The 14,072-nt window shown below is 36.2% G+C and overlaps 1 protein-coding gene, 1 long non-coding RNA gene and 1 pseudogene across 2 annotated transcripts; 2 read left to right on the top strand and 1 right to left on the bottom strand.

The window, feature by feature from the left end:
- The first annotated feature begins 2,731 nt into the window (after positions 1-2,731).
- Positions 2,732-3,474, top strand: LOC148782266 (uncharacterized). The gene is made up of 2 exons (XR_016054559.1): positions 2,732-2,810; positions 3,084-3,474. It is a non-coding gene; the product is annotated as an uncharacterized LOC148782266 (long non-coding RNA).
- A 5,468-nt stretch (positions 3,475-8,942) lies between these two features.
- On the top strand, positions 8,943-9,410 carry LOC148782265 (protein FAR1-RELATED SEQUENCE 5-like). The gene has a single exon (XM_088863814.1). The coding sequence runs from the start codon at positions 8,943-8,945 to the stop codon at positions 9,408-9,410; it is 468 nt and encodes a 155-aa protein (XP_088719940.1).
- A 3,379-nt stretch (positions 9,411-12,789) lies between these two features.
- Positions 12,790-13,674, bottom strand: LOC110007986 (7-deoxyloganetin glucosyltransferase pseudogene; annotated as a pseudogene).
- Positions 13,675-14,072: the final 398 nt, after the last annotated feature.

Below are 14,072 nucleotides of genomic sequence, written 5' to 3'. Positions count from 1 at the left end.
TACATTTCAACTTCATACATAAACCGAAATTAAAAGAATTAAATAATGTCAAAAGCCAATTACAAGACAAAGAAAAATTTCTTTGTACACTTAAACAGGAAGTTAAATACAAAGCAATTGAAGAACAAATACAAACGCCTTCAATACAACAAAAAATTCAATCAATACAAAAACAAATAGAAACATTGATATGTAGCGAACATCCTAATGCTTTTTGGGATAGGAAAAGACATAGTATAAGTTTACCATATGAATCAAACTTCACTGAAAGCCAAATCCCTACTAAAGCTAGACCAATACAAATGAATACTGTTTTGTTGGAAATGTGTCGAAAAGAAATAGCAGAACTCCTACAGAGAAAGCTCATATGACCAAGTTCTTCACCTTGGAGTTGTGCAGCTTTTTATGTTAATAAAAATGCTGAAAAAGAAAGAGGAGTTCCTAGATTGGTTATAAATTATAAACCATTAAATAAAGTGTTAAAATGGATAAGATACCCAATTCCAAATAAAAAAGATTTATTAGATAGAGTTGCTCAAGCATGTATATTTTCAAAATTTGATATGAAATCAGGATACTGGCAAATCCAGATCCAAGAACAAGATAAATATAAAACTGCATTTAATGTTCCATTTGGTCAATACGAATGGAATGTAATGCCTTTCGGTTTAAAAAATGCGCCATCAGAATTTCAAAAAATAATGAATGATGTATTCAACTCTTATTACCATTTCATGATAGTCTATATTGATGATGTCTTAATATTCTCCGAATCTATAGACCAACACATTAAACATATTAATACTTTTATCCATGCTGTAAGCCAGGCCGGCTTAGTTGTTTCTGCCAAAAAGATTACACTTTTCAAAACCAATATCAGATTTTTAGGACACATGATCCACCATGGCACTATTATCCCAATAGACAGATCTATAGCTTTTGCTGATAAATTTCCTGATAAGATTCTCCATAAAACTGAATTACAAAGGTTTTTAGGATGTCTCAATTATGTTAGTGATTTTTACCCTAACCTTGCATTGGATTCTAAACCCTTATATGATAGACTCAAGAAGAATCCTCCTCCTTGGTCTGACATTCATACAAGAGCAATACAGGTAATAAAGAGTAAGGTCAAAACCCTTGAATGCCTATCTCTTCCACATCGTACTGCTTTTAAAATCATTGAATGTGATGCATCTGATAAAGGACTTGGTGGCATATTAAAACAACAAATTGATTCCAAAGAACAATTATTACGATATACATCTAAGGCGTGGAATTCCATTATATATATATATATATATATATATATATATATATATATATATATATATATATATATATATATATATATATATATATATATGGAATATACTACTATTAGTCCAAGGGCTAACATGAAGATATGAGCCCAACGGCCAAGATTGAATTTGGGCCGATCAGATGGTCACGACCTCATTTCATGTTTGAATTTTAATTTTCCTTCTATAAATGCAAATTACTTGAAATTTTAGACAAGTATTATTCTCACCAAGTCTCACCTAACAAAAATATAAAAAAAATAATCCGTAAAATAATTGACCAAAATACCCCTGAAATTTTATAGGGGTATTTTGGTCATTTTATTTCATATAAAATATTTTTTTGATTTGTTTTGTGGATTAGTCTATTTTTTATGAACACACATATAAAATTTTAAGTGATTTAGATTTGTAGAAAAAAAATTAAAATTTAAATACTATTGGTCATCCGTGATCATCATATGAGCCCAAATTCTGAGCTCATATCTTCCTATTAGCCCTTGCGTTAACAAGAATATTTTCCTTCTCTCTCTCTTTCTATATATATATATATATATATATATATATATATAGAAAAAATCTCTCGAACGGTGGCAGCGATAGGAACAGTAGTTCGGTGGAGCATCAACTGTCCATTGTCCCCACTAAATGAACGAACGTGATTAAGACTTTTAAAACAGGGCTCTCCCATCTCTGTTTTTATCCTCATTTTCCCTCATTTCCCTATCTACCCTCCATCTCTCTCTCTCGTTCTCTCCCCACTTTTTTCCACCTCTCTCTCCCCCATTTTTCCTCCCATTTCTCTCTCTCTTCCCATCCCTGTGAGCTCTTGACGTTGAATCCCAATACAGAAAGTAAAATAGAAAGAAGAGGGATAAATCAGGCCTAATCCCTAATCATAATCGATAAGAAACTCTCTACTCTCTATAAAATGATCAAACAACTCTCTATGTCAAAGCAATATATAGATACTCCATTTCTGTTTCACAAACCAACCTAAGATACTTCAATCCAATATCCAAAAAAAACAAAAGCAAAAAATTTTTTTCTAGGAAAAAAATGGTGTCCAAAATTTATGCTTTGAGGAAAACAATGGCGTGAAGAATTTTTTTGCTCCTTCTTTCTCACTCTCCCCCATTTTTCCTCCCTCTATCTCCCATGTCCCCCAAACATACACACACACTCACTCTCTCTCTCTCTCTCTCTCTCTTTCTCTCTCCATATTTGCTCTCTCTTAAGGAAGCTGAAGGAGGTAAGAAAAAAAAGGATTCAAATTCTTTAGCATACTAAAATGAATTTTTAGTATTGTTGATACTATTATTCCTTTGAAATTTTTTTTAGACGTCTATGTAGACGTTTCGTTTTCTTCTTTTTCATAGATACACTAAAATGAATTATTAGTATTGTTGATACTATTATCTTGCTTGGATTTTTTTTATTTAGGTGTCGATGAAGAGGTTGTGTTTTCCAGGTGGCCTCTAAAATTTGAATTTTTGCTTCAGTTACTTTGTAAGTATTTTGTTTCATCCAATAGTGCTAAGAGATTTGGGATTTAAAGTTCCTTTTTGTGATTAATTTTTACATCATAGTAATACCAATTTGTTGTTATTCAATGTAAAAGTTTTGCGGATACTATCATGAAGCTAGTTGATTGGAGTTTGATTTTTAGTTTTTATTTTTATTTTATGTTATGAAGTCCTCAAAACTCTTTTCCCCTAGTCATAATTGATGCATACCTTGCAATCTATGTAGAGTGAATTATCAATGAAGATTGTTTTGCAGGTAACTATAGTAGCATGGCGTGGGTGCCATTTGTTGGATTAGCTTGAGGCTTGGGGATTGGCTCAACAATGAATATGGGTGTAAAACTGCTGCATGGCTGCTGCTGTGATCCTGAGGTGCTTGAGGCTTTGATTGGTTTTGGTATGGGTATGGCATATGTTGTTGCCTTTGTTACACTACCAAGCCTTGGGTTTTACGCAGGCTATAGTCATTTGTAACTTTAGCTAGCAAGGAATTTGAGGCAATGCTTCAATGCCCAAATATTACTTGATTCTTACTACAGGAAAGGTTTTAAGTTGTTGAATGTCATATATAATGTAACTGATTGTATTTTTCCTTGATGGAATGATCACAATCTTTTTTGTTTTTTTTCTAGAATTGTTTTTGCGAATATATGACAGAATTTGCTGGAAATAAAGAAAATTGATGAAAGTCTCATGGCTGCCCCTCTTCCCCACTCTCTTTCTTTGAAATACAAAGATTGGTTCTGAAGTGAGTTCGGGATTAGGATCAAGCGGAAATGCAACGAATATATGGCATCATCACTTTCTCTACTCTCTCTCTCTCTCTATTTGAATAAAAGATTGCTTCTTAATTGAGTTTTGGATTGGATCAAGTGCACATGGCATTTCAACATCTTCTCTAACTATAGACGACAATGCTTAGAACCTTGTAAGGCACATCAGTTGTTAGAATCTTTTAAGGGCCATTGTTCTCACAATAGTTGTAGGCCATGTGTGTGCATGTGTGTGAGTTTATGAGAGAGACAGAGAGAGAGAGAGAGGACTTGTGCATTAGTAGAACTACCATTTCAATTTAACTTTGACAAAAAACTAAATGTGAATCTGTCCACATCAATGCATAGACCCCCATCAAATAAAAACCATTATAACAAAATAATTTGTTTACATCAATGTCTTTCTCAAAGTCCTTGAATGCGATTTCTTTCCAAAAATAACAAAATGGATCTATTGCACCATTCTTATCTATGATCATCGGCAATCATATGCCTAGCTTGCTGCAATAACACAATAACATATATCAGCCATGTTATGTAATTCTTAATAGAATATTAAAAGGGAACTTATATTCAAAGTCAATTGGATTGCAGGACCAATATAATGAAGGATAACTCAAGGCTATATAAGGTCCAAACAAGGGTGAGATACTTTTGTCAAATAGACATGCATTTACAAATCAAATCATGTTTTGAAAATGTCAGTATAGAAAACAAAACAAGCACTTACATTCCACGTGCCCTCACTGGACAATTACGCTTGTCATGTCCAATTATACTACAAACATTGCACTTCCTTCTGGTTGGTGGCTTCATCTCTTGTTGAGGTTTTAACCTAAGGACTCTTGGTCGGCCCTTGGCTTGAGCACGTAGGATTGAGTACATTCACAAGGGATTGAGCATCAACTAAATTATTGCTACTGCAAGGTATATTTTGAATAACATAGCATTGAGTGGAGGGTGATGGCTCCACAATGTCGGGCAAAGGCTTTTGTTTTGCATTGATCTCCTCAGTTAACTTGGATAAGCAAGCCTTCAATTTTTCAAAGAATACCTCATGTTTAAGTGCGGATTATACAACCTTTCGAGAAAGCTCATAATCCTCATGTTGTTGAATGAAGCTAGGAAAAGTAGACGGAGCCAAATAATTTGCACCACTGTTATCACCCTCAATACCTTTCATTGCTTCCATTTTCCATCGCCTCATATAATGAGGTAGAATCTCCAAAACATTCCTCACACAAAATACCTTGAGCATATGTGAATAAGGGAGTCATGCTCATACAATTGACATGTACATGTGGCTTTCTTATTGGATTCGATGAATGTAATAGTACGTTGGATTGACTTGCCTTGAATATCTTCCAAATTATATTTGGCAACTTCACCATTGTCCTCAACTAATTTGATCCAGCAATATGCTGACTTCACAAGCTCTTCTTGAAACTTCACAAAAGCTTTTTGAGTGTATATCCTTGATGCATGCCTCTTGATCATAAATGGTGTCTTTAGCACTGATGTGGATGTAAGATTCTTGGAGCCATTTTCTTTCTCTTTAATGAAATTTGTCTTGTAAATTTTCAATGGCATTCAAAAATGTTGGTAGACTTGTTCCTCAATTGACATACATCTTGAGATCTCGATTGAAACTTTCACTCCTTTGTGTGGTTGTCATGCCTGTCGTGACCTTGTCAAGATGTATATGCATCAACTCATTGATAACGATATGCATATAACCATTGGAGCCAAGTTTTTGTTTGAAGATTGTATGTCTCAATCATGGCCATCTATTCATTCTCGAATTGACCAACTGTATCAGAAGTAACACACTTTTGGAACACTTCAAAGAATGAAGGGTGTGCACGAGAAACATAACCTCGGTTTGATTTAATACTTCTTATGATGTGCCACTTGCAGTAATGATGATTACTATGAGTGAACACCTGCTTAACTGCAGTGATTGTGGCCAAATCTTGATCAGTAGTAGTTGTGCATGGGTGGCATCCTCCCATTGCTTCTATCCAATTCTCAAACAACCAAATAAATAATGCTCTGGTCTCATTGAAGATGAGTCCACAACCAAGAAAAAATGTACTCATGTGATGATTTACACTTAAGATTGGGTCAAATAGCATACTGTATGTATTTGTTTGGTATGTGGTATCAAATGTTACCACATCATAAAAAAATTGGTACGATGATATAGACCTTGGATCTACCCATAAAACATCCATTAACCTACCTAACTCATCAAGTTGTATTATGTGAAAAAAATATAGTGTTCAATTCCTTTTTCGAGAGCAACCAACTCATAACAAGATTCCCATCTTTACCTCTTCTTTTGGTGTTTATTCCTACATAGGTGATTCTCAAAGTCATTCTCAATGAAAGGGACATTTTCCGCCCCACCAACCTCTTCATTAATATAATCCATCATAATCCTGGATTTAACCATAGAAGGCTCTATGGTGTCAATCACTTTCCGTTATGTATTTGGTATATTCCAATAAGAGTGAATTATTCTTGTTTTAGTTGGACTTGTAAGAACATGAGTATGATCTTTTACAAACTTCGTGACAACCCATCTCTGGTTGTCATCCTTTTTAATGCGCATCTTCGCCTCACATCCACACTTAGTATGTGGGCAAGCATTTTTACTCCCGTCGTACATCTGTTTACGAAACCCATGCCTATAATATTAAAAAACTCGGCTAATTCTTTCGTCTTTTTTTCTATTTTCAGTACCTCCTCTTCTTATACCAAACCTCATGAGTTTTGCATACTTGTTGTAGTTGGCATAAGCTTCATCTTCATCATTAAATACCTTGCCCACTCTAGGTTCGATAATTGTACCTCTTGCAAGGGCTGACTTGGCATCTACATTTAAACGATCCTTATGCCCATTCAATGTGACCACTGTGTCGGCACCAAGATCATCCATCTTGTTATAATTAGAGGAGTTGAGGGAAGGGGGCACACACATTGATGTATGCCTTTTCAATACCACTATTTCCTCATTAGATGGAATATTATGGTAGGATTCCTCTACAATAGCGTCAGCATCAAGGTTATCCACCTTGTTATAATTCGTGGAGTCGAGGGAAGGGGCACACACATTGATGACGATGCATTCATAAGACATTTCATTCCATTCCTATAAGCCATAAAACCACAAGAAACATGAAAACTTTCACTTTCATATCAATAACTTGGCTAATGTCTAATACCTTGACTACTATTTAGAAGAAATTCCAATGAGGCTCAATCTATTCCCATATAAAACTTCACCACTCTTGTTATAATTGGAGGAGTCGATAGAAGACGGTACACAAAATCTCTTATACATCATATAACAACAAAGTGATACAACCATGGCATGAAAATTCATCACAATAAAAAACTTTAATTCCAAATTTCTGAGCACTATTAGATAAAAATAAAAATAAATTACAATGTAAATGAAGCAAAAATTCAAATTCTATGCGGCACTTGAAAAACTTAACCTCTTCATACACCCAAAAAAAAAAAAAGCAGGATGATAGTATCTATAATATTAATAATTCATTCAACTGTATTTATTAAGGAAAAAAAAATAGATGAGCATTTTGCCCTATTGTAACAGTAAGATTTTATTTTTTCTTATAAAAAAAATTGATAATCTAGGGGTTTTGGATAATAATGAATTTGAATCATTTTTCCTTTTTTAATTGGAGGAATACTAGAGTGGAAAAAGAAATAAAAAAAAAAAAAAAAATAGTGACACCTACAAACATGAAAGTTTGTCAGCTATTGATTGATTACTTGAGATAGCACAAATTTCTTTAGACCATTATTTTCTTCGAGCCATAAATGTTGGACACCATTTTTTTCCTCGATGCATGAATTTTGTTTATTGTATTGATGCATGGATTTTTCCCTTATGCAACAGTAAGATTTTTCTTTTTAAAAGATTTTTTTTCTAGCTAAGGTTTTTGGGGATGAGGGAGAGAAAGAGGGAAGAAAAATGGGAGAGAGTGAGAAAGGTGGAGTAAAAATTTCTTCACACCCTTAAATTTAGACACCATTTATTTTCCTTGAAGTAGATTTTTTTTTTGGGTCTTGGGTTGGAATATCTTGGGTTGGTTTTTGAAACAGAAATGGAGTATCTCTATGGATTGATTGCTTTGAGATAGAGAGCCGTTTGATCATTCTATAGAGAGGAAAGAGTTCTTACCGATTTTCATTAGAGATTACGGCTGATCTATCCCTCTTCCTTCCACTTTTTGCTTTGGGTTTCCATGCTAAGAGCTTAGTGGGAGGGGGCCGGATAAAGAGAGATGGGAGGAAAAATGGGTGAGAGCGAGGCGGAGCAAAAATGGGGGAGATTAAGAGAGAGCTTTGGGGTACTAGAGTTCTATGTGGATACTAGAGTTCTATGTGAATGTATTATTGTTTATGATAGAAGAATGCATTAGTTTCTAGATCTAAGAGGACGTGAGATGTATCTGAGATGTTGCAGGAACAGGGAGAAAGTTGGGGTTGGGTTAATTTGATTGCTGGATATATTTGAAACCAAATGATCTTATTTGTGCCTAACTTGGAAAAACTCCATTAGCCAAGTGTTTGTATAAGTGTTGTGTGCGTACTAGTTGGTGTCCGGTACATATGGATGAATGTGCCCCCTATTATGTTATTTTTAGAAATGAAAATTCGTAAAAAAATTTAATTGCAGAGAGTTTATGAATGCAGGTTCATGGGGTTAAGTTTGTTGCTTTAATATGAATGTACTTAATGTTGTGAATTAGAATACATCATACCTATAAAATGGCCTGTAATTAGACCAAAAATACTAATTGCATTCCTCTTCTTTATTCCTTTCTCTAATCTTCTTTATCTTAACTATGTCCCTGCATTTACTGTAACATCACGTTTGTAGAGGCTAGTCATTGATCCTTTGCCCTGAATCTTTCATTTGTAAATTTAGAATATTTGTAATGAGTATAAGACGTTGAAAGTGAATTAGATAGTCCAACAAGATATCAAAAAACTTTTTGAAGTATTGACTTATTTTACTTTATCGTTTGTTTGGTTAAGAACATTTTTAGAACTTTCATAGACAATCTATTATGGTTATTCTTTTGTGACATTTGTATATATAATGTTTTGATAGAGCACCTCAATTGATTTTTGCAGATAATATTTGCAAACACCTACTTATGTGGTTTGGCTTTTTATGTATGGTCAGTTGAAAGATTTACATGGATCCCACCATATCAGTAGATGCAATATCTTCCCTATGCCCAATTGTAGACAACTCGAATGACACCATTGAGACCATGGAGTAGGTTTCTTATCTTACAAAAATGCAAGATGGGGAATATGGCTCATCAACCAAGGGTCTACAAATAGAAGAACCATATATATGGATGAAGTTTGGTTCTGGCAATGAGGCATATGAGTATTATAAGGACTATGCATTAGCCAAAGGTTTTCGCATCCATAAGGGGACTACCCACAATAATCAAAGGATTGATAGAGTGCTCAATTGTTCTAAGAAAGGTTTTCGTCGAGAGAAAGATCGGGTAGGTAAAAAGGTACACCATGAATCAAGGTGTGGTTGTATGGCTAGGATGGGCCTAAATAGAAATGCAAATAATGAGTGGGTTGTGATTAGGATTGTTACGACATACTATCACGATCTTTTGTCTCCAAGAAAAGCTCGTTTACTTCGCTCACATCGAACATTGTCAGGTGCTGCAAAGTTGATGATAAATTCAATGACCTCAGCATTGGTGAAGGCCAGAAATATTCATGACATTTTTATAGAGTAATCTGGAGGGATTGATAATGTTTATTGTACACAAAAAGACATCCAAAATGTAATCTCCAACTCCAAAAGAAAACTAAGAGGAGAAGATGGAAGTCTTGTAATGCAATGGCTTTATAAAATGAAAGAATTGAACCCATCTTTTTTTTATAGAGTGAAATTAGATGAAGCCAATCACATCTTGAACGTCTTATGGGTAGATGTCTTTTCTAAAGTTTCATACCGGAGCTTCTCTGATGTGGTAACTTTTGATACCACAGACAAAACAAACACTTACGGTATGCCATTTGCACCCATTCTTGGTGTAAATCACCATCACAATACAACTTTCCTTGGATTTGCGCTCATTTTTTATGAGAATGTCGAATCATTTGTATGGATATTTGAAATTTGGTTAGAAGCTATGGGGGGACGTCAGCCAAGAGTTATTCTCACTGATCAAGACCCAGTAATTTTGAATGCAGTGAGACGAGTTTTAGACCAAAGTAAACATCATTATTGTAAGTGGCATATACTATCAAAGATTAAAGAAAAATGTGTCATGTCTTGAATTGGGGTGGAAAAATATGATTGAGAATTATGGGCTGGAAAGTAATAAGTGCCTTACTAGGCTCTATACTTGTCGCATGCAATGGGTTGATGCATATTTGAGTGACACGTTTACAGCGAGTATGACTTCCACTCAAAGGAGTGAAGGGATGAATAAGTATTTCAAGTTGTACGTAGCCTCTTCAACAAGCTTACGTATATTATTAGAAGTGACGACAAATATGCAAGATAAGAAGGTACGAAAGGAAAAGGAAAATGACTTAAGAGACATTAATACTACTCCAATATTAAGAACAACTTATTTTATCAAGGCCCAGGCAACAAAGATCTATACTCAAAAGATTATGAAGTTATTTGGGGAAGAGGTGGTGAATTGTATTAATTTGATGAGAGAGCCAATTGAGGACAACGGATTGCTTGCCACTTTTAAGGTGGCAATACCAAGAAGTGAATCCAGACCCTACCTTGTGGAATTCAATTCCAATGACAAGAGCCTTTGTTGCAGCTGTTATTTATATGAGAGGATGGGTTTTCTTTGTAGGTATGTGTCGAGGGTTTTTATGGTGAAGAATGTATTTGAAATACCCCCACATATATAATGAGGCATTGGAGAAAGGATATAAAAAATTGGGCTTTTGTCGGTGAGAGTGGCAATCAAATTCAAGAAACATCTCAACTACCACGCTTGATTCGATATAATGAGGTCTATCAGGCAACTTGAAACCTTGCCGAGCATAATTCAGAGAGTGCAGAGCTCCATGAATTTATAAAGGCCATAATAAGCAACGAAATTTGTCCGGTTGATAGCCAATTCAGGTGTATGGGAGGTCCACAGAATGATGCCACAATCGATTGTAATGGTGAAGAGTATGGTAATGTTGAAGTGAGTGAGAGGGGCATCGAGGGAGATCGAGAGAGAGGGACAATGAGGGATGTATTGAGACGGGTAGGCGGGAGAGATATTACGAGAGAGGGTGGAGTTTCAAAGAGATTGACATAGAGGGGCAGTGGGTCAATGATGGTTTGAAAGAGGGGTAGCAGGCCAGCAGGGGTTTGAGAGAGAGGTCGGCAATGGAGCAGCAGGAGAGAAAGAGGGTCATCAAGTATGGATGGAGAGAGAGGGTGGAAGAAAGGTAGCATGAGAGAGAGGGATGGAAGATGGAGGAGAGATAGAGGGTGGGAAAGTGGCAGTAGGAGAGAGAGAGGGGGGTGGAAGATGGAGAAGAGTGAGAGAGGGGGGAGAGTGGCAACAGGAGAGGAAGAGTTCACTGGAAGATTGAGAAGAGAGAGAGAGATGGTGGGAGAGTGGCAGCAGAAGAGAGAGAGGGGTGGAAGATAGAGAATCGCGAGTGTTGCCATCGTGAGAGACATGAGAGACAGAGAGAGAGAGAGGGGAGAGGGGGGGAGGGGGGGAGTGGGGTGGGAGGGGGGGAGGGGTGGGGGAGCGCTTTTCCAATTTGAAAGACGCAAGCCGTCAAGCCGTCCTACAAATGTCAGTGGTTACTGTAGCTTGAGGGAGGTATGGAAGGAGCATGGGGACGGCGAGATCTTCATCCAGAAAAATAGCAGATCCAAGCCGTTGGCATATGAAATACATATACACGAGTAGGCATATGAAATCCTCTTCCTATATATATATATATATATATATATATATATTGCTCGTGTCAAGTCGCGCACATTTAAAATTGGATTAGACATGTCGTTCTGTGTTGAAAGCCTTGTGACAACATGAGAATCTATTTTTATAAAATTTACAATTTCAAAAATAGTATAGATTAAGTAGATCAATAAATACTTGAAAATCTTCAGGTAATCTATAGATCAATAAATACCTGAAAATCTTCAGGTAATCTAGATAACTTGTTACAATATGCTAACATTTTTTGAACTTGAAAGATAGAGACGAGCCCCACATGACTGTGTTTATTGTGGGAGAGGGTCTTCTTCTTTATCTATAAATAGGTGCTGCGTTGAGAGAGAGGTCAAAGGTGTAAGAAAACTTTGGGTTTTGAGAGCAAATGTACAGAGAGAAGCTTTGTGAAAGTTTGAGTTTGTATCTTTGCCTCCATCAAATCGGGGTCACCCATAGTTTACTTTTCCTTGCATTGTACATAAAACTATTATTCTCTTCGCGTATAGATGTAGACACATCTATGAAGTATCATGTAAAATCAACCTACTGAGTCTTCGTTGTTTGTAGGGTTTATGTTAGTTTGAGAATGCGGCTAGGGCCACTCTTCCGGAGATCATCTTGAACATAGACTAGTGATCCAAAATACTACATATCTGAACTCCATAATCGAAATTTGAATAGGACCAAATGGAGAATTTTGAGCCTCAAGCAATTATTTATTTATTTATTATTTTTTTCAATCTTTCAAAAATCATTACATTTGCATTATTTCAGAGCACCAAATTGGTAGTTATATTCCAATGTCCTAAGACCTTGAAAGCAAGGGTACATCATGAGTCAGAGGCCTCACCAAAAAATTTTTCAACAATAACAGGGAATAAGAGAAATTTGTATAGGTAAACTGAACAAAAGTGCTTCATATGGCGCACCTAATTTTTCATGCCATCAGCGAAGCAAATAAACCGATGATAAGCTCTTCAGATTCACACTTGGACTACAACCAAATAATCTGACATAAATGCAATAAACTTCATAAAGGTCAGCTTGAACCTAGTCATGGGCTTGTAACGATGGCAAAACATAATCAACACGAGCTTCAATCGCATACATGTAATATAGAAACTTGGTCACAACTACAAATGTTACTCTATTCCTAATACATAGCATAGGATAAAATGATATGAAGAACATTTAATATCTAATCGTTCTTATAATTCTTAAGAAGGACTTCCTTCACTAAAGTATCGAGATTCTTATAAGAGGAGCCTCCAGGTTTGATAGCGTTCTCTGCTATCTGTTTCCACTTCATTATTTTGGTCCTCATCTCCTTTCCCTTTGTCCCTTCTATCAACTCCTTCACTTCAGCCTCCACCTCATCCCTCTTGACATTGTTGCCTGTCTCCATGCCAAAACCCCACTCAATACAGGCGTACCTACAATTCGTTTGTTGCTCTCCTACATATGGCCAACTCATGATAGGCGCTCCATTGCAGATGGCCTCAAGCATGGAGTTCCAACCGCTGTGTCAAAAACCCACCCACTGAAGTGTGCGAGAGCACGTGTTCTTGGTCGCACCAATTTACGATCACCCCTGGCCCTTAATTTCATCCATGAACTCTTGGCTCAAAATAGCGGCTTCACCCATCACGAGATCTCTACGAATGATCCATATGAAGACATTATGCCAATTGGCAAGGCCTCAAGAAAACTCGTTGAGTTGATCGGGAGTTAGCACCGCGATGCTACCAAAATTCACTTATAAAACAGACTTAGGTTGTTGTTGATCGAGCCTAGCCAAGCACTCATTCTCTAATTTCCACAAACTCGTCGGAATGGACTTATCCTCTCCCTTGGATTCGTGTTCACAAAAGGTTAGAAGAGGACCAATTGTGTAGAGTGGGCAAGCGATTCTAGATCTCATAGCTTCAATAACATCTTTTTCCAAATCATAAAATGTGTTGAGAATGAGGGCCAAAGTCCTCAGTGCCATCTGAGCTACTGTATGGTTGTAGTTAAAGAGGAAGTCATCTGGATCAGTGGTCCTAACTAAAGATATCATGTCCTTGAGGCAAACATTGGCCATTCATGGAAACCAGTTCTAGAATGGTTTCCAAGTACCGATCAGCAAGGCAGCTTGAATCTGCACTCACGCACACTAAAAAATTCAAAATTAAAATAACTATTAAACAAAGTCCAATGCACCTATGATTAAGATCCTTTTTGCTAACTGAAGTGCCTTAGCTTTAGAACTTAATTTTTAAAAGTTCAACTCATTGCGAATAAGTAAGTAAATTAGAGTGCAGATCCATTTGATGTGAATTTTCAAATGCATCCTGTTCTTTCTAGTGCTTTTCACTTTAATACGCTTGATTTTACCCCCAATAAAATGTCAACATATTTGGGACTGAATCTCTACCCGCCCTCAAAAACCATCAAATTTCATTGGGCATTATTTTTGGGAGCTTAGAGGATGTTTCTCAC

Source organism: Amborella trichopoda, chromosome 4, assembly GCF_054954075.1.
Source record: "Amborella trichopoda isolate Santa Cruz 75 chromosome 4, AtrichopodaSantaCruz75HAP2 v2.0, whole genome shotgun sequence".
Classification (NCBI taxonomy): Eukaryota; Viridiplantae; Streptophyta; class Magnoliopsida; order Amborellales; family Amborellaceae; genus Amborella; species Amborella trichopoda.
Note: the sequence above shows the minus strand (reverse complement) of the source record. Positions and strands in the feature narration are given on the sequence as shown.

Bases quoted from the DNA above. Each gene is read 5' to 3' on its own strand.
- LOC148782265 (XM_088863814.1), top strand. From the start codon at position 8,943: ATGCAAGATGGGGAATATGGCTCATCAACCAAGGGTCTACAAATAGAA.